A 22289-nucleotide genomic window follows, 5' to 3' on the forward strand; every position below is an offset into this window, starting at 1 on the left:
TCTTGTGTCTGTCTGTATGTGTGTATGTGTCTTTGTATGTATGTCTTGTGTGTGTGTCTGTATGTATGTGTGCCTGTGTGTGTGTCTGTATGTATGTGTGCCTGTATGTATGTTTGTATGTATGTGTGCCTGTCTGTATGTTTGTGTGTGTGTCTGCATGTGTGCCTGTCTGTCTGTATGTGTGTCTTGTGTGTCTTGTGTGTCTGTATGTATGTATGTATGTGTGCCAGCAGGGCCGCCATCAGAAATGTTGGGGCCCCTAACACAGCTCAAGGTCTGGGCCCCCCTTCAAGCCCGCCCACAGGGCAAGCCTCCAAATCCTGCCCACAGGAATACACACACACACACACACTAACAGATACAAATACTGAAACAGACATACACACATGCATACACACAGTGCACAAACACTGGCATACACACACTGGCACACATACACTGGCATACACATACACTGACATACACTGGCATATACACACACACAGGCATACATACGTAGGAATACATACGTAGGCATACACACATACACTGGCATACACTGGCATACATACACACACTGGCATACACACATACACACACATACACCGACATACACATACACTGGCATACATACACTGGCATACATACATACACATACACTGGCATACATACACTGACATACACACACTGGCATACATACACTGACATACACACACTGGCATACACACATACACTGGCATACACACACTGGCACACATACACTGGCATACACATACACTGACATACACTGGCATACACATACACTGGCATATACACACACACAGGCATACACACACAGGCATACATACGTAGGAATACATACGTAGGCATACACACATACACTGGCATACATACACACACTGGCATACACACATACACACACATACACCGACATACACATACACTGGCATACATACACTGGCATACATACACTGGCATACACATACACTGGCATACATACATACACTGACATACACATACACTGGCATACACATACACTGACATACATACACTGAAATGTTGGGGCCCCTAACACAGCTCAAGGTCTGGGCCCCCCTTCAAGCCCGCCCACAGGGCAAGCCTCCAAATCCTGCCCACAGGAATACACACACACACACACACTAACAGATACAAATACTGAAACAGACATACACACATGCATACACACAGTGCACAAACACTGGCATACACACAATGGCATACACACACTGGCACACATACACTGGCATACACATACACTGACATACACTGGCATACACATACACTGGCATATACACACACACAGGCATACACACACAGGCATACACACATAGGAATACATACGTAGGCATACACACATACACTGGCATACACTGGCATACATACACACACTGGCATACACACATACACACACATACACCGACATACACATACACTGGCATACATACACTGGCATACATACACTGGCATACACATACACTGGCATACATACATGCACATACACTGGCATACATACACTGACATACACACACTGGCATACATACACTGACATACACACACTGGCATACACACATACACTGGCATACACACACTGGCACACATACACTGGCATACACATACACTGACATACACTGGCATACACATACACTGGCATACACATACACTGGCATACACATACACTGGCATATACACACACAGGCATACACACACAGGCATACATACGTAGGAATACATACGTAGGCATACACACATACACTGGCATACATACACACACTGGCATACACACATACACACACATACACCGACATACACATACACTGGCATACATACACTGGCATACATACACTGGTATACACATACACTGGCATACATACATACACTGACATACACATACACTGGCATACACATACACTGGCATACATACACTGACATACACACACTGGCATACACACATACACTGGCATACACAGGCATACACATACACTGGCATACACATACACTGGCATACACATACACTGACATACACATACACTGACATACACACACACATACACTGACATACACACACATTGGCATACATACACACACACACACTGGCATACACACATACACCTCATTTTCAGCCACCCTCCTCTCTTCCTTACCATTTCGTCGCAGGAGGGTGGCTTGGGATGATGTTAGTCGGCTGCCTCTCCTCGCGGCCTTTCTCTCCTCCTTCCCGCGCGGAGTAAACTGGGAGGAAGTGACCGGACGTCACTTCCTCCCAGCAGCACTTGCTTCCGGCTGCATTTTTTTTTTAAAGGGGCCCGGTCGCGCTATTACAGAGCTGACCGGGCCCCTGAAGATAATAAATCAGGTGGCCCTAAATGCTTGGGCCACCTGATGGGCCCCATAAGCATGTGGGCCCCGGTGCAGATGCACCGGCGGCAGTACCGCTGATACACGTGGGGCCCGGGCCAGGGCCCCCCAGGGCCGCCGGGCCCGTGACAATTGTCACGGTTGTCATGCCCTGATGGCGGCCCTGTGTGCCAGTCTGTTATAGTGGGATACCTAGCTCAGTCTTCCTACTGGGCATTGCTATAAGGAAGGTTAAAAAAAGGTAAAAAAAAAGTGGGGAGGGGAATTGAGGGAGAAGAGGGGAGATGACGCACAGATGAGAAATCCTATTATGCGCAAACAGAGAAGTCGTCTGAATATCACCGAAAGAGGAGACTTTCGTTTGTTCCTTACGAAAATCGAACCAGATATCAAATATTTAGTCTTGCAGCATCAACCTCAAGGATCTCATTAATCACTAGTAAAGGTAATTTCAATTTACTTTATTGTTTTCTCATTAAACTTTATAAAGTTAAAAACATTATAAACATGCATTAATTGGAAATAAAAAGATAAATGAACGTACATTTATTTTTTTTTAAAACACCCTCCTTTCGAAAAAAATATTCTGCACTTGCGCGAAAACTGGTGGGCGGTAAGGAAAATTTTTCAACCAAAAAGATGCATTAGTGGGCGGTAGTTAGAAAAGGGTTGACTACCACTGCGCTAAACTCAAAGATCTAAGACTTTTTCTATGTATACAAAAGGCATATTTCTCTCAAATATTGACAAATCTGTCTAAATCTGTGTTAGTGAGCACTTCTCCTTTGCCGAGATAATCCATCCACCTCACAGGTGAGGCATATCAAGATACAGATTAGACAGCATGATTATTGCACAGATGTGTGTTAGGCTGGCCACAATAAAAATAATGGGTACCTACTGAATTAAATCAATAGTGAAATCAGGACACAGTGGAAACGGAATCGAGGACGAGAGTACTATAAAGATAAGTATATATTCAGTTGTGAACATGTAGGAGAATAATTAAATAGTGGTATCTCTTAAATGTATCAGGTAATTTACATTTAAGAGATACCACTATTTAATTATTCTCCTACATTTTTACAACTGAATATATACTTATCTTTTTACTACTCTCATCCTCGATTCCGTTTCCTCTGAGTCCTGATTTCACTAGCGATTTAATTCAGTAGGTACCCATTATTTGTATTTACTTTAACCCAAGGTGGTGGTTATTTTTATTCAGTGATACAGTGGTTATGGTAGTTGCATTTGGTCTCACCACTTAACTTTAGCTGGTTATTCTATCATTTTGCTCTGGTGTTTACCTGTTCTATAGTTGTTGATCTGGCCACAATAAATGGCCACTCTAAAATGTGCAGTTTTACTGTATTGGGAGTATCCGGGGGGGGAGGGGGGGGTTGACAGTGGGACAAGGTATCGGAGGAGAACAAGTGAGAAATATCAGCCTGGTGGCAGTATTCATTACAGTACGATTTCTGGGGAGACCAGCTAGAAGAGAATTAAAGTAATCCATCAGAGATTATCAAAGCATGAAAAAGTCCCTTGGCAGCATCTTGCATAAGAAAGGGACAGATTCAAGCAATGTTTTTAAGATGGAATCGACAGGTCTTAGCAACATACTGGATATGAGGTGCAAAGATGAGGCCAGGATCAAATATAACACCAAGACTGCGAGCTTGCAAGAACGGACTGATACAGATACCATCAATTTGCAGGGAAAGTAAGAGGAGGATCAGTATTATGAGAAGGAAAAAAAGGCTCAGTTTTAGAGAGATTGAGTTTCAGAAAGTGAGAGGACATACAGTCAGAGATTGAGAAAAGGTATATGATAACACACTTTAGGACAGCGGGGGAGAGATCAGTGGAGAAGATATATATATCTGGGTGTCATCAGGTGTACAGGTGGTAGGAGAATCCAAAGGAATTATTGAGTTTGTCAAGAGAGCCAGTATAAATAGAGAACAAGAACAGAGCGCTGGATGACTCCAACTAAGTCAGGACAAGGGGTGGAGGAGTCATTGGAAAAGGAGACACAAAACGAACATAGGAGGAGAACCACGAGAGGTCACAGACACCGAGGTATGGAATGGTTTGGAGAAGGAACTGGAATTGATTAAGCAAGTCATTCTAGAAGCTTTGAGTAAAAAGGGAGCAGGGTTATGGGATGATAGTTGTAAGGGAAAGACTGATCTAGAAATGTTTTTTTTTTTTTTTTTACAACAGTACAACAGTAGCATGCTTAAGGGGAGCAACACCAGACAAGAAATATCAGTTGAAGATGTGCATAAAGGATGGTACAAGACAAGGGGAGAAAGATCTGATAATGTGGGAAGTGACAGGATCAAGCAGTCAAGTGGTGGGACATGAGGAGAAGAGAAGTGCAGCCACCTCATGGTCAGTAGCCGAGAAGAAGGCCTGAAGAGTAGGGAAGGTACGATCCATGAGCAGTTGAGAGAAATAGGAACAAAAGGCAAACACTTCTTTCCTTAACTGTTTAATCTTGTTAGTAAAGAAACAGGCAAAACTAACAGGCTGAAAGGTTAGTTTGGGTAGTGTTCAGCTAAATGAGAGCAACTCTGCAGGTAGCGGGATGACTTAGTGTGCCACAGTTGGAGGCACATCTTCCTTTAGGCGCATGTTTGGAGCAGGGCTGCAGCATCGAAGGCAGAGGTGAGAGTTGCATTATACTAGGAGATAGCTAGAGTGGGACATGTGAATGTACGGATGGATGAGAGCTCAGAAAAGACATCAGCTGAGAGTTGCTGGAGGTCAATAGATTTCAGGTTCCTTCTGTGTTAAGGTGGGTTATACTAAGGATGTTGGGTGAGGAGGCTCTCCAAAAAAAATGATAAGAGCTACTGATCTGAGAGGGGAAATAAGATTAGAGACTGTACATGTTTCAGTAAAAAATAAGATTGACAGTATTGCCAGCTATATGGAGATCAGCCCAATGTAGGATGTAATAGGAAGAAGTTCAAATGCTACTGAGGTCAAGCGTGCGTTAATGGGAATGTTGAAATCCTGCAGAATTAGCAATTGAATATAACTTAAAAGGAAGTAGGGAAGCCAGGCAGCAAAATAGTCAAGGAAGAGAAGAGGGAAACCGAGGGGGGTGGGGGTTGATAGATAATGGCTATGTCTGCAGATATTGGTTTTAACAGACAAGTTGAGTGAATTTCAAAGAAGGACAAAGAGATGGAAGGGGGGTGGGTAGAGGTTTGAAAGAGCAGTGAGGTGAAAGCAGAAATCCTACACTTTCAACCTTACAGTCAGACTGTTGGGCTGTAGGTAAACGGAAGATCACCAAAGTATAGTGAGGCACGGGTTGAAGTATCAAAGGCAGAGAGACATGTTTCAGTTTGTACAAGAAAGTTCAGGGAATGGAGATGAATACGTCATGGATAGAAGTCACTGCAGCAAGATATACTAAGAGGGGATCTTTTGATCTTCTCTCCAATCAATTAGGCTACAGATAAGCAACTTTAAGTTAGCACAAATAATTTGTTTGTCTTACCAATTCACTAGCTCTATCTGTTTAATTGATGTGTTACAATCTGCATGAATGTAGGAACACCACAAACGTGTCTAGCGCTTCACCTTTCACACTCAACATGGGAAGAGGTGGGATAGAAACTTAATGTTACACAGACAAAGGAACACATTGAGGGCACCTTGGGATAATATCCCAAATACCCCCACTTGCTTTTACATGTGTTATTCACAACAGATATAATATTTTTTTTTAAGACATTTAAATTCGAAACAAATAACTCGAACTTTTCTAGCTTCAGCCTTGTGTGGGCTTCATCATGGTATCTGCTATCATCCTATTGGTTGGGCAGTAATCAAGGGCCATTAATCACTGATTGGACGGGGTATTTGATATTCATATGCTTTGATATTCATATCCTTGAAAGACCTATTACTCTATAACTATCTCCAAAGTCTTAAACTAGTTCATATTGACATTCATTGTCCATTCCCCTGAGTAATTGTATTAGGTACAATTTTTTTTGTGCTGTCACTACTAAATCCATGTATTCAACTTCACACAAGAACAAACCTACTATAGACGTTTCTTGGTCTTCCATGCAATCAATGGACCCTTATCTTTTAGCCTAAAGCAATACCCAATAATGCTTCTTCTATTATTCATATCAGGGGCTTAATCGGCATTACTGTATACTTCTACATTCAGGTCTTGAATACACTTCTTGTAAGATAACTCATAGAAATTGTACATTTCAAGCATAGCATGTTTAGCTGTAACAAAAAGTTGTTTTTTTTAGGTTTCCCAAGTATTGAGAGAGCCGGCTGTATCTACAAATGAGAAATCCCGCTATTAATAGGCATTATTTAATTCACTGGTAAGGCTTACATGAGGACAATATGGCGGTAATTAGCAAGAAAAATACTGTCAAATGTTACGTGGCAATGTTTATTCGCCCCGTCATGTTGAGTTGTGTAGAATGTTCAAACATTGGGAAATTTTCTGCATGAGAGCAATGGCGTGTATTTATTAATAATTTCTTTTTTTTCTTTTAAAATTTTGCACACCTAAGAATTTTGCACTCAGGGCAGCGTCCTTGTGGTCCCCTTCACCACTGCTTTGGCCTAAAGGTGTTAGCAAAACTTTTACAACTTTCAATGTGGAATGTTGACCCTTTGTTGCCCAATTACCATTTTTGTTTTAGCTAATCAAGTTGGCAATTTTTGATTTGAAAGACTCATGAGTGTCTGTTTTCATCATTATCTGCTGCTTGTTTAACATTATCTCTGTTTTTGTGCCTACCGTCTGCATCTCTGTGTGTCGGGCTATTATACCACCGTTTCTGGACGCTATTTTGACTGCTTGCTTGCTCGAGCCCTGTGCCCTCTTTGGCTGCATTTGTAACAGGCAATGTTAGAGTGATCATTCATTTTAAATCTTTATCACTCCATAGTTATTTGAGCTAGCACAGCATTTCTCATTATATTTTAAACTCATCAATTGTGTTTTGATCTACTAAAAGTACTTTTCCATCACCTTGCGTAATATGGATGGCGAAACAATTCAGGCAAACCTGTCAGTATCACCACAATCAGCAATCCCTCAGTTCAGATCGCTCACACATTTCTTAATACTGTAATGACTGTCTTTACACATATAACATAGTCTGTCACACTTCATTTAAACCCTTTTGAAGGAACATTAGCTTGGTGCTTTAACCAACTATTTGGGGCTTTTCTTTGCTTGCATAATAATCTGAAACACTTTTTCAAGCACTTTTTTCCCATCATCCTCTTGATAACAATCAACTTTTATAATTTAGAAATTTAATTAACTCAGCATATCCTTCCTCATTCTTATACTTTTCTTCATCTTCATCATTGGTATCATACAGTTTACTCTGAGATTCCTCAACTGCAAATGTCCCTAGAACTTTGTCTCCCATAAATCGTATGTCTCCGTTGGTTTCCAGCATCCCTTGAAGGGCCAATAACCTGTTGCAGTATGCATGCTAAGGATAGGATAACCAGACAAGTGCACACAATAAAGGAAAAACAACACCACACATGTGTTTCACACTTCTCTAGCCCATATTCAACAAAGAAAGAGGAGAGGCAAAAACGTTATTGTACCATGGATAAACCAAATTGAAAGCACCATAGGAAATTATCCCCAAGAACAACATTACTCTTCTGTCTATTTCTTCCATGCTTGTAACTAGTTCTATGCCTATGTCAAATACCAAGTGAATCTTTTACTCCCCTTGAGGGTAATGACTATACTGGTTAAAAAACAAATCTCTTCTTCCAAAATCTAGTCCTGCAAAACCCAACTAGATGTGAAAATGTATATTTCCTAAATGTAAACAAATTGCAGCTTCAAAAATATTAACTTTTTCTCCCTTCTGTTGAAATAGCTTTTAGGTTTAGTGGCACAGAAATGTGACCTCAGGTTCCACTTACATCTTTATACAACCCATGTTGTAACGTTATTTACTATAATTCATTATTGTTTCTTTGAAAAGTAAAGAATTGATAAACAAAAATAATACAGGAGCGTGATTATATTATTTATATTTAATTAGGTTATTTATATATTATATTATTTATATTTAATGAGGTTTTTATATATTATATTATATTATTTATATTTAATGAGGTTCACACATTTTATCTGAAAACGTTAAAGTCTCTTTATCATGCAAACTGACAGATGACATTATTTCTTTAAATATTCTTGAATTCTATCTCCATGCCAGTGGCCTCCCACATGTTTACATTATAATTCCAGTATTTACTGCTCCTCTTGTAGCTCTAAGCCATATGCCATCATCGTCATAAAAATAAAAACTGCAAATATGTCTTCTTTATTGGATGTGATTATTTGTTTTCTCTATAAGGGTGCAAAATTATTTGTAGGTGGGTGGATGTGTAAACAGGTTTCCTGGCATAATTTACGATCACTTTATATTTTTGTTTTATATTCTAGTTATAGTGGCGTAAACAACTCAAGTAAAATCTGATATGGACAAAGGCATATCTAAATCTATGGAAGCGTATTACGCTGTATACAACTCTCTAAATACATCTTTGGTATCTCCAATATATCTACATGTACCCACACTGGAGTTCCCTTTCTAGTATGGCGTAACCCTTATCCAAATGTAGAAGTATTAAAGAATATTCATCCAAAGTGAGCTTTTTAAAACAAATACAAAAACCATTCAGTTACAGTCACATACAACCTATTTTTAATGCAGGTTAAAAGTATTATTGCAGCACCATTCACACTTTGTGCTTCAAACAAACGTCAAGACTATCTTCTAGCATAAACAACTTCCATTTCTTCTATTAGTATTCTTTCTTGTCAATTTGTCCCTGCCACTAATTTACTAACAATGATGACTTATGTCTTCATAGTTAATGCTAGACAAAGCTGTGATCTGTGGATCTGTGTTGTGTTCCATGTATGCTTTCCTCTAAATGTTTTCTAACATCTATTGCTCAGCCTTATCAATTAAATGACTTTAGAACTCCAGCCTAAACATTGCAATGTTTTAATTAACATCAAAAGCCTTACAGAAATCCAGATAAACTACATTCACGTCTCTCTGTGGTCTTCTGTTTTACTTCCTCAATTAAGAAAAATCAATTAAGTTGATTTGACGGGATCTTCCTGAATAAACCCATGCTGTTTGTAATCTCGCTAACCGTTTAAATACAGCCATTCATAATGTGTACCTTTAATATGGTTTTAGTGAGCTAATACCGACATGAGACGTAATAACCTTTAGTTACTGGATTCTACTTTCTTATGTTTTTCTGCGAATTGTTCTATTTGGAAATTTGCTTCCTTTATACATTACATAATATGTATTTGTATAATTGTGATGTATAACCCTCTAGTCCAGTGAGAACTAATTAGAACTCATACTATGTACCATATTTGCAGAGGGAACTGAGTTCCCACACTTCTTAGTGTGAACGGAGGAGCAATGTTTACAGTAAAGGATCATTCTTACAGAGCAATGAAGTAAGTGAGGGAGTGCTCGATCTATCTACCATTCTACACCTTTAAAATCACAAACTTCTTCCTTCACCATGAACTTCTTCCTTCACCCACGGGTGATGTCATTAAGATAGGCTGCCAGGATGAGATAGCCCATTTACAGATAACCACAGCCTCCAATAATCTATGTATTATGAAAATACTGTTTTTCTATGTTTGTCAAATACAATTATTATTGTATGCATTTATTTTGATTGTTCCAATTTAACTACGGTATGTGATTATGAAACACCTCTACTACATTCTATTCACAATGAAATGAAGTGAGCTAGTGACTCTATCCTATAGAACAGAATCAATGATGGGGGTTTAACAGATTATTGTTTAAATGTTTATGATTGTACTAGTAAAAATTACAATGGCACCTAAAAAGGGATTGGATATATTACACAGCAAGTGAACAGTCAGCTCTTAAATTTCATGTGTTGGAAGCAGGAAAAATGGGCAAGCATAAAGATTTGAGTTACTTTGACAAGGGAGAATAGTGATGGGTCAGAGCATCTCGAAAACAGCAAGTCTTGTGGAGTGTTCCTGGTACCAAAAGTAGTGCAAGGAAGGACAGTGGTGAACCGGGGTTAGGGTCATGGGACCTACATGATATTGGGCAGGTGATTTTAATTATGTGGCTAATTAGTGTATAGCTATAGTTTAATTGCGTAAAGGTGTAAACTTATTGGCTCAGTCTATATTTTAAACATTCTGTTTGGCAATAGTGAAGAGAGTTGCAGCAGCGCATCATATGTTGACAGAAAACCCTAGGTTACTTAATTTGGAACTTAAACAATACATTTGAAAGTAAGGTTGGATGGTAGAGAGAGATAATGGGAGTTACTTAATGCTTTTGGAAGGTTTAGTGAACCGTTTTTTAGGACCAATGTGCATCACCCTTATATTTAGCAAATATATTTTCCACTCTTTAGATCTACTAAACTCTTGATTGCCTAGCAAATGTATAGGGGTCACAGTATACCTCATGAACTAATCCTTTTTACTGTAAATTTAAGAAACTATCCCAGTATTACTAACAGTGTGACTGGCTGTAAACATGATGTGCTAAGCTTCCAGCACTGTGCAATTAGGTCTAGTATTGGAGTTGCTAAAATGATCCCCTCCCACAGTATCAACATGATTTAGAATCTGATCTGCTCCGTTTTCTGCACCACAGATCAGTTCTCTGTGTCACTGGACCTGGTGATGTGCCAATGTATGCCTTACCCTAAAATATCTATGGTGAACCAATATTAAGACTACACCTTGTTTTCATCTACAAGTATATTGGTTATACAATCCCACCTTAATCTTATGTTTCTAGAAGTTCATGAGATGTGGTCAGTTTGTCAGATGTGGCTTGAAATGGCCCCTAATTTAATGATTCCAGATTCCTCTGCCATGATCATTCCAGCTTCTGCCCCTGCATGCCTGCAAACCTGAGTAAACTGTGATTCAATTTACTGACCCTATCTGCATTTCACCACTTTACTACAGTTCCTGAACTAAACTGTGATGTATCCAGAGAGCACAAATGTTGTTAAAACTTGTTATTAAAAGCCAAACTGACCACATTTTTATATTCAACATATTTTAATGTTCTTGGAATCAGTACTTCATGTCCACCTATAACATGTATCAAATCATATAGGTGGTCGTCTCCTTTGCTGTGAGGTTTTGACTGCATTTAATAATTACTATGCCTTTAATTCTTCTTTTCAATAAAATTCCCAAGTAGATGAAAGCCTAATGAAAACACTGTAAAGAAAAAGTGCTGAAAATGCCTATTCCCCCTGATGTTTATCTTCTGCTGCTATTACCCTAGACAGACATTCCTCCGATGAACCTTTCCTAGTGTAGGTACTCTCAGCACAACAGTTCAGCTCTATATAGCTACCTTTATTATCAATGCTACCTGTATATTTTATTTAATATTTAATAATTTGGAAATAATCTCATATAAAAAAAACACATTTTTCTAAAAGCAGCAATAACTATTTGTGAATATTGAACTACAAGCTCTCATAGAATGTTTCAGGACACACTTGTCCTCAGATTATGACTGGGCTGCCTTAATATATAGGTCATTTGTTTTTGAATCTTGATATACCTATTTATTTTTAAATTGTCATACCTTTCTCTCATCCACAGGTTCATAGGTGGAAATATATTTCTTCATATTTGGTAATGCCAAGACTTGGAAGCGAAGTCGAAACTCTGTAAGGCCCATTCTGTCAGAGTAACCTGCAAAAGATTCAAATGAAAAAGATTTATTTTATTAATGTTTTATATATCTACTCTTTACACCTTTTGCACTCATATTTTAAGGGTGACACTGGATAAAAAAATAAATGACATTTGGAACTGAGAAAGAGACAGGAGGATACACGTAAAGATTCTTCATCCCTTACTGTTTGGATTTAATGACAGTGAGAAAACAATTGACTGAGCTAGACTGGCAATCCCTTTTTATCTCAATTTATCTGTCTGTTTCTCTATCAACTATCTACATTATCTTTATGAACTGTTCAGATAATGTTTTGGCTATGATTGTGTATATATATATATATATATTAGTAATGTCGCGAACACGAAATTTTCGGTTCGCGAACGGCAAACGCGAACTTCCGCAAACGTTCGCGAACCGGCGAACAGGGCGAACCGCCATAGACTTCAATGGGCAGGCGAATTTTAAAACCCACAGGGACTCTTTCTGGCCACAATAGTGATGGAAAGGTTGTTTCAAGGGGACTAACACCTGGACTGTGGCATGCCAGAGGGGGATCCATGGCAAAACTCCCATGGAAAATTACACAGTTGATGTGAGTCTGGTTTTAATCCATAAAGGGCATAAATCACCTAACATTCCTAAATCACAATGGATATGGATAGACACCTGACATATGGCATATTGACACCTTGACATATGGATTGACACCTGTCCTCAGAGACCCTGATACACACTGACACAGAGCAGAATAGGGACTGTTCCCCCTACATAGGGTCACTTGGCAGATATGGATTGACACCTGTCCTCAGGGACCCTGATACACACTGACACAGAGCAGAATAGGGACTGTTCCCCCTACATAGGGTCACTTGGCAGATATGGATTGACACCTGTCCTCAGAGACCCTGATACACACTGACACAGAGCAGAATAGGGAATATTCACTAAAGGCCAAACATTGTTATACAGGGGAATATTCAGTAAATAAGGATAAGGGGGGGGGGACCTACTGTCCTCCCCCCCGGCCCCTAGCCCTGCGCGGTGGGTGGGGGCCATAAATCACAATGGGGGGACCTACTGTCCTCCCACCCGCCCCCACCCATGAGCGGTGGGTGGGGGCCATAAAAATAATGAGGGGGGGACCTACTGTATGATGTTGTATCGATCAGGTAGTGTAAGGGTTACGCCCGCTTCACAGTGACAGACCAAACTTCCCGTTTAACGCACCGCAAACAACCACAAACAGTCCATTTGCACAACCGCAAACTCCCCATTTGCACAAGGTTGGATACCAAGCTAGCCATGTCAGTTCCTTGTCCTCACTGATGTCATTGAAGGTCTCTTCCTCCACCCAGCCACGTACAACACCAAGGGTCCCTGAAAGTATGCTAATAAACTGAAAAAAGAAGAAATCTCCCAAGAAGGAGATCTAAAACTGGCATAGGAAAATGTTAGACAACTATAATAAAGTGATACCTACAAATCCTAGTGAGCATAGGTGTATAATAGAGGGAGAAAGGGAAAGCAGAGTAATGCTTCCTAATACCGTGGTTAGTACCCTTTGTTAAAGTAAATTGAGTAATGGACAAAAGCCTTTATTGTATCATTTAAAAAATAACAAAGGGATACTATACTCATTCCCCTATAGTGGCTAATTGTGTAATAATGGTAATACTATTACCTATTGTATAATATTGGCAGGGGCAAGGAAATTCCCTCTAAATAGATCGGTATAGGCAGAGAGTATGGAGACCGGAGTGATAAAGTAACAATAAGGTGATATAAAGTTAAATGTATCACAGACGCACAGCCACCCTTTCTCTTAGCTAGTTTCCAGAAATGCTGGATAGGTAGAAGGGCTATAAAGACTCAGAGAGGTCTAAGAAGAATCCTCTAAACTAGCCCTAATCTCCTTAAACACCTTCAATCTAAACGTTTAGATGACTGCCTGATTTCCCATCACAGATGCTGGTTAGGAATAACACTGTGCACGACAAAGAGTGGGTCTAAGTGCCCATATATATATATAATAAAGTGTCCCTAGTGAAGTGAAAAAGACAATAAAGAGCTGGCGCCCAAGAGAATAACGAGCTGGCGTCCTATCAGGGGACGTGTATATGGCATCGATTTTAGGAACCGGGAGATGGAAAAAGATTCTTGGTCGGTCCTCCTACTTCAAATTTGGGGCACTGCGCGTGCAATCTAATGTGCCACCAGATAGGAGTGGTGTTTTAAGTAGTACTATTCCTATCAGTTTAATCCCTGTTATGTGCCTTTTTTTGGTTTGGTTTTTGAAGCCACAGTGCAGCACCAGAGGCCCAAAAAATTAGGCATGTACACATGCCTGAAAAATTAGGTATTGTTGCAGCCGCTGCTGTAGCAGCGGCCAGAAAAATCGATGTTTGTTTCCCAGGCAGAAAGTGCCCTAAAACATTGCGGCTTGAACCCTAGTTGGTGGCGGATAAGTCACGGCATTCAGAGCTAAAATACAGCAGCGTGTGGACCATTTTTAGCCCAAGGCAGCTCATCTCATCAGGCCTTTTTTAGTCTAATGTAACGCCCACTGTCAGTCCCTTCGGGATCCATCCCTCATTCATCTTAATAAAGTTGAGGTAATTTAGACTTTTTTGACCTAGGCGACTTCTCTTCTCAGTGACAATACCTCCTGCTGCACTGAAGGTCCTTTCTGACAGGACACTTGAAGCGGGCAGGCCAGAAGTTCTATCGCAAATTGGGATAGCTCAGGCCACAGGTCAAGCCTGCACACCCAGTAGTCAACGGCTTCATCGCTCCTCAGAGTGTCGATATCTGCAGTTAAGGCGAGGTAGTCTGCTACCTGTCGGTCGAGTCGTTCTCTGAGGGTGGATCCCGAAGGGCTGTGGCGATTCGTAGGACTTAAAAAGCTCAGCATGTCCTCCATCAACAACACGTCTTTAAAGCGTCCTGTCCTTGCCGGCGTGGTCGTGGGAGGAGGAGGATGACTTTCACCTCTTCCCCTGTTAGATTCCCGTTGTGCTGTGACTTCACCCTTATACGCTGTGTAAAGCATACTTTTAATTTATTTTGCAAATGCTGCATCCTTTCTGACTTGTTGTAATTTGGTCCAACATTTCAGCCACTTTCTGCTTATACCGGGGGTCTAGTAGCGTGGACACATAGTACAGGTCATTCTCCTTCAGCCTCTTTATACGAGAAAGACCCCATTTGCACAAGGTTGGATGCCGAGCTACTAATTTCCCGTTCCTCCTCCTCAGTGATCTCAATGAAGGTATGTTCTTCCCCCCAGCCACGTACAACACCACGGGTACCAGATAGGTGACAACGAGCACCCTGGGATGTCTGTTGTGGTTGGTCTTCCTCCTCCTCTTCAAAGCCACATTCCTCCTCTGACTCCTCTTCCTCACAATCCTCTTCCAGCGTTGCCACAGGTCCAGCAGACGATGCTGATAAGGCTGTTTCTGGTGGTGATGGTGACCACAACTCTCCCTCTTCACGCTCATCTACGGCCTGATCCAGCACTCTTCGCAGGGCACGCTCCAAGAAGAAAACAAATGGTATGATGTAGCTGATGGTGCCTTCGGTGCGTCTGACTAGGTTTGTCACCTCCTCAAAAGAACGCATGAGCCTACAGGCATTGCGCATGAGCGTCCAGTAACGTGGCAAAAAAATTCCCAGCTCCCCAGAGGCTGTCCTTGCACCCCGGTCATACAAATATACATTAATGGCTTTTTCTTGTTGAAGCAGGCGGTCGAACATTAGGAGTGTTGAATTCCAACGTGTCGGGCTGTCGCAAATCAAGTGCCTCACTGGCATGTTGTTTTGCCGCTGGATATCTGCAAAGTGCGCCATGGCTGTGTAGGAACGCCTGAAATGGCCACACACCTTCCTGGCCTACTTCAGGACGTCCTGTAAGCCTGTGTACTTATGCACAAAGCGTTGTACGATCAGATTACACACATGTGCCATGCACGGACAAAAACATTTCGTGTAAAGACATTTCGTCCGAGTACCTTCCACTGCGGTGTCCCAATAGCTACAAATTTTTTTAACGCCTCAGACTCCACCAGCTTGTATGGTAAAAGCTGGCGGGCTAATAGTTCAGACAAGCCAGCTGTCAGACGCTGGGCAAGGGGGTGACTTTCTAACATTGGCTTCTTACGCTCAAACATGTCCTTGACAGACACCTGACTGTGGTCAGATGAGCGGGAACTGCTCAAGGCGAGAGACGGAGTGGCGGATGGTTGAGAGGGGGCAAGGAGGACAGCAGTGGTTGACGTGGCTGAAGATGATGGACCAGGAGGAGGATGGCGGCTTTGAGTTTGTGTGCTGCTTGTACTCATGTGTTGATCCCATAGGCGTTTGTGATGTGCGATCATGTGCCTACGCAAAGCAGTTGTACCTAGGTGGGTGTTGGACTTCCCACGACTCAGTTTCTTTTGGCACAGGTTGCAAATGGCATCGCTGTTGTCAGAGGCAGACACACAAAAAAAATGCCACACTGCTGAGCTCTGCAATGACGGCATTCTGTTGGTGGACACAGCATGCGTGACAACTCAGCAAAGGAAGCAGCAGCGGGTACAACATCATCATCATCACACCATACGTCCATGTGTGTAATGCTGCCTGACTGAGACATATCCCTGTGGTGCTAGTGTTGGTGGTGGCGGCAGGCGGGCGAGTGATAACTTGAGAGGTGCCCGAAGCTAAGCTGAAGGAGGATGGTGCGTCAAGGTTCCGAGCGGAAGCTGTAGAAGATTGGGTGTCCTGTGTTAGCCAGTCAACTATGTCCTCAGAACTTTTCGAGTTCAGGGTACGTGGCCTCTGAACCCTGGGCATTATTCTAGGGCCAATGGGAATCACAGCACCACGACCACGATGGCCCCTGCGGGGTGGTCTGCCTCTGCCTGTAATTTTTTTTTTCCGATTAGTGGTACTATGCGTGCAAGCTACTGTGACAACAGATATGAGTGGCACTGTGCACTGGCAGAAGTTGGCAGAGTAGACGCTGTAGGCCTGACACACACCCTTGCAGACAACTAATTGCTATTCAATCTATTACAGTCAAAATTGTATTTTTTTTTTTAAATGTACACCAGATATGAGTTGCACTGGTGTGACACTGTACCCTGGCAGGCCCTGAAACGCACACGTGTGAATGAAACTGACTGCTATTATATTACAGTCAAAAAAGTTTTGTTTTTTTTTAAATTCAAGCTATTGTGACACCAGATATGAGTGGTGGCACTGGGCAAGTGGGCACAGTATACGCTGTGAGCCTGACACACACGCTGGCAGGCAGGCAACTGCAATTAGATTGCACAGGAAAAAAAAAAAAAGCAGACTGATATTCTAGCCCTAAAAAGGGCTTTTTGGGGTGCTGTCCTTACAGCAGAGATCAGGTGAGTCCTTCAGGACTGTAGTGGACACTGATTGCACTAGCCTAGCTATCGATTTCCCTATTAAATCATCAGCAGCTACACTGTCCCTCCTCTCACTAAGAATGCAGCTTATGGGGGGCGGGGCCTAGCTGTCATGAAGGAAAGACGCACTTCGTGTGAGTTCCCTCAATATCTCACTTTAAGCAGCTATCAACAAGTGAATTTCACCCCACAAGGGGATGACCCAGCAATGTTGCTCCTACCTGACCGACCCAACATGCTTAATAGCGGTCAGCAACTTGACAGAGTCCTACTTACCTCCGCGTGGCAAGTGTGGCCTGGTGCTCACCGGGCGGGAGAGGCGGCCGATCTCCCGATCCTGGGATGCCCAGGAGCAGCTACTTCCCGGCAGGAGCTCCATTACCCCCCCCTCGGACCGGTGGGGGTTATGTCGGACCACCCCTGAGAGGCTGTCTGGAGCTAATGGACGCACAGAGCACAGCCGCCCAGGCTGACATACTCATCTGCGACTCTCCCAATATGGCGGCAGCCGCGTGTCCTCGTGGTACGAGCAAAGCATGGCAGGATATTGAGTCTAAGCTGGACAGACTCTTTAATCAATTTTGGAAGCAAATAACAAGCAGGATGCCCCAACAAGCTCCACCACAGCCCCAACAAGCTCCACCACAGCTAAGCGAAGCAGTCCCCATTAAAATCCACCACCGCAAAAGGTGTCGAAGGCGGGACCAGAGGCACAAACAGAAATGTAGAGCCTGCCCCACGTCAAGCACTCGCCTCCACCTTAAGCCACCACAATCCCGCACCGGACGTGAAGCACCCCCAGGACAGATCCGACCACCCGACAAAACAAGCTTCCACCACCTCAAGCCGTGAACCCGGCACTCAGCCAGAGACTTGCCTTTGTTGTTCCAGGTATCAGGGACTCCCGGGGTCTGCACCTGGCGCCCAGAAGGGATCGGATGAGCACAAGCAGTAAACAGCAGCCTGCCAAGCATGTCCCACTATAGCCGTTCCTCCACACCATGCCCTTGATCACATTAACTGCTCTCTGCACATTAACTAATCGTAAAGTAGCAAGCGTTTAAACATGTCATTATTTCACCTCCTAAAGAGTTTATTGTCGTAGTTCCTTACATGCCTTTACCTTACCCGTTCATGTATTCTGTTATTCACTAGTCTCATCTCATGGGGCGACTCAAACTTGATTTATAACTAGTGGTGGAGCTGCTCATATAAATACACAATTGATAACGTGCAAGCTACACCCTAAACATGACAGCCATCTTTCACAACAATGTACTGCTATATACTCATACCCTCAGTGCAACTAGCCATTATATACGCATGTTCAGCCTAGCATGCTCAAATATAACACACTTCTGTCTAAAAAAAAATAAAAAATAAAAAAAAAGAATGCAGCTTCCGAATGAATCTAAAATGGATGCTGTCCAGGAGGAGGGAGGGTCTGCTGCTGATTAGCTGGAATGTGTCTGCTGACTGTGAGGTACGGGGTCAAAGTTTACTCAATGATGACGAATAGGGGGCGGACCGAACATCACATATGTTCGCCTTCCGTGGCGAACGCGAACAAGCTATGTTCGCCAGGAACTGTTCGGGACATCTCTACTCTCTGGGGCTTGTCATAGCATCATGTCCCTACTGCAGTCATTGGGCGTATGGGCAAAGGCAGAGCATGCAGGAGTAGAAAAGTGATGCTTAGAGTCATGCACAGCTGTGGCCTCGAAGACCTCGTCAGGGAGACAGTCTTGCAGAGGGAGGCAAGGTAAATCCACTGTTGGAGCTGATCTGTCCCATATTTGTGCTTGGTTCTCACCCCGCTGTGACAATCCAGGCGACTCCACCATTTTTGGGTGTGCTTCGGTCTTGCTGCTGAGGCTTATTGCTAACAGCAGTTTTTAACAGGACAATGGAGGAGCGCTCTCACAGTGCATCTCTACACCATGGCAGTCAGGCCCCGCTCCCCGTACATTGATATATTTTTAACATACTTGTAAAACTTTTATTAATAATAACTCCATATAAAGTAAAGTAATAAAGTAAATCACTAGTAATTACTAGTAAATAAACCTTAAGTTTCTATATCCTACATGTATAAACATAGGTAATAGCAAAAAAATATATATTACTATACAGTGCAAGCTTCTCCCTGGTCAATGTGCACATACTGTGTTCTATGGAGCTGTTATTATAACAAAGACAACTGACGGTTCATTCCAGATGGTACATGACTATTTTAAGATTACAAGTCTATGACCATACTTGTAAAGTTCTGTCTCCAAAGAAGGGCTGCCAAAAGATACAAGTGCATATTAATGTCCCTTTTTGCGACGTGGCGTATATTGTTTTGTTTTTTTTTGGAGAAAATTACATTTTTCTATCTGGCTGAACAGCTATGTTGGGTCAGATTCTACTGTTATTTAACAAACTCATGCTCAACCCAGCTTGCCTGGTGCTGAGATTGTTCTGTGGGAACCTTCAGGCAAATTGAAGTAGGATAAAGAAGAAATTGGATAAACTAACATGTAGACCCAATTATAATCTGCTCTGTACCTATTCAAGTTATGCATAGTCAACTGCCTTAGGTGCCTTGTAAATGTCTACAGCAGCAAACAGTGACACCAGAGAATGACGAATATAGAAAAGAGAGATGCTCCATGCCATATTAAAACACAATATTTATTAAAACATGTTATTAAAAAGCTATTAGAATTATACCAAAGCAATCATTTCTAATATGGACCTTGATTTAATCAGCTTTCTAAATGTTTCAATACTGTTAGAAAGACTTTCCAAATTATTTATCTATAAAAGTTACTATTAAAATATATGGACATTTTTGTAGATAAATAATTTGGAAAATATTTTTTTTTCTGAAAGCATTGACTAATTTGGAAAGCTTATTAAATTGTGGCCATGATGTCTTAATACATATTTGCTTTATTTCATATTTTTGGATAATCTTTTCAAATGATTTATCTCCATAAATTCACACATACTTTAATGGTGATTTCTGTTAATAAATCATATGAAAAATTTTAAACATAGATCTTGATTTAAATTGTTGGATAAGCAATTAATTATTAATTTTGGATAAACATTTAAAATTATTTAATATTATTAAAAAATGTTTTTAGTTTGTAATGTTTAGATTTTTTATATATAAAGATATATTTTCATATTTTAATATCAATAAAAATCATTTTAAACATTTGCAAAGGCTATCCAACAATAGTAAATCGAGGCCATATTGTGCTGATTCAATAATGTTAAAGAAACCTACCAAAGTATTTATTTACAAAAATGTATATAGACTTCAATGGTGACTGTTATAGATAGGTCAATTGGAAAAAAAAATTCTAACAAAAGTGAAACATTTGGAAAGCTCTTTAAATTGAGGCCCATTGTGTTATTTCTTAGCAAATTCGTTCCTTTTTCTATATATGTCTATTTTATACTGTATGTTTATGATATATTAAAGAAAAAGCTGTTTTTTACTCTTTTTCCTCCAGCAATGTATATATATACTAAAATTGTGGATGAAAACCCCTTCCACCTGAAGTAAGCAGATAGTTACTACATTGCTAAACGCAAATACACACACCAGTCAAGCCATAAGACTTGCTTTTCCCACAGAAATCTCACTTTAACAGTGCTCTCACTACTGCAAGGGATTCTGGGTAGGCGTATGCAAAGGAGCTCAACAAAGAACCACATTTTTGCCTCAATTCCACTTTATATATGGATTCCTTGGAGTATGTGTCTGCTTATACAACAGCTTTGAAACACAACTCAGGAAGAGGGTTCTTTGCTGAGCTCATTTGCATATATATATATATACATACATATACCAATATATAGCCAAGCATTATCTAAGCAAAATACGAATAAGAAAATGATCTACTGTCAAACATCATATAAATCATTGAGAGGAATATGTAACAGGTATTTAACAGCCCATGCGGCTGCATACTGAAATTGTTCAGTTAATAAGTGCTTCAACCATAACTTCTGTCTGGAGATATAATATACTAGTGATATATTAGACTGAGATCCTTTATATCGAGATTTTCATCTATATATCTAAGATACAGCTGGGGTTTCCTGGGGTTTAGTTATTTGGCCACTGTGTTCACAGCTGAATGCAAGTAAAGCAGAGCACTTTTTGCAATGCCTAGCAAAGCAATGCAGATAAAGCCAAACAATTATCTTAGTCTAAAGCAATGCTCCTCAACCCTCTCCTCAAGGCACACCTAACAGTCCAGGATTTAAGGGTTACTTGGTTGTGTCTAAGGTGTTTAGAAAAAGGGGAAAAAACACCTTAGAGTCTAATATGTTTATTTTTTTATTTTTTTATTTTACACCTAACACACCCGTGTAATCCCTGAATCCTGGACTGTCAGGTGTGCCTCGAGGAGAGGGTTGAGGAGCACTGGTCTAAAGCACCAGAACCCAGGTTCCCCCATGTCAGCAGCTACACAATTAGTATTTTAGTGCAGTTTTAGCATTAGGGCCAACATGTCCACAGCTGCCTTGACCCGTGAAAAATACATGTCGTGTTTATTAGCAGTAATACCATTTGCATGAGTTACATGATATAGAGTATCTGTGGACTGCCAGTGATAGCTCCCCTTTAAAACATACAATGTAACCAAATATATTTGGTTTACATTTCTTACAAGTCATTTGCTAGAGTCATTAATTAAATAAAAGTAATTACATATTTCATGCTAAT

General features: G+C 41.1%; 1 protein-coding gene across 3 annotated transcripts in view; it reads right to left on the bottom strand.

Annotated features, from left to right (window-relative positions):
- MYO18B (myosin XVIIIB) overlaps positions 1-22289 on the bottom strand; it is a 560248-nt gene that overhangs the window by 296900 nt on the left and 241059 nt on the right. For all 3 annotated transcript variants that reach the window (XM_063454642.1, XM_063454641.1, XM_063454640.1), the window contains exon 22: positions 12042-12151. In XM_063454642.1, coding sequence (XP_063310712.1) covers positions 12042-12151 — 110 coding nt within the window. The remainder of the gene's footprint in view (positions 1-12041; positions 12152-22289) is intronic.

The sequence above is a fragment of the Pelobates fuscus genome, chromosome 5 (genome assembly GCF_036172605.1).
Source record: "Pelobates fuscus isolate aPelFus1 chromosome 5, aPelFus1.pri, whole genome shotgun sequence".
Lineage (NCBI taxonomy): Eukaryota > Metazoa > Chordata > Amphibia > Anura > Pelobatidae > Pelobates > Pelobates fuscus.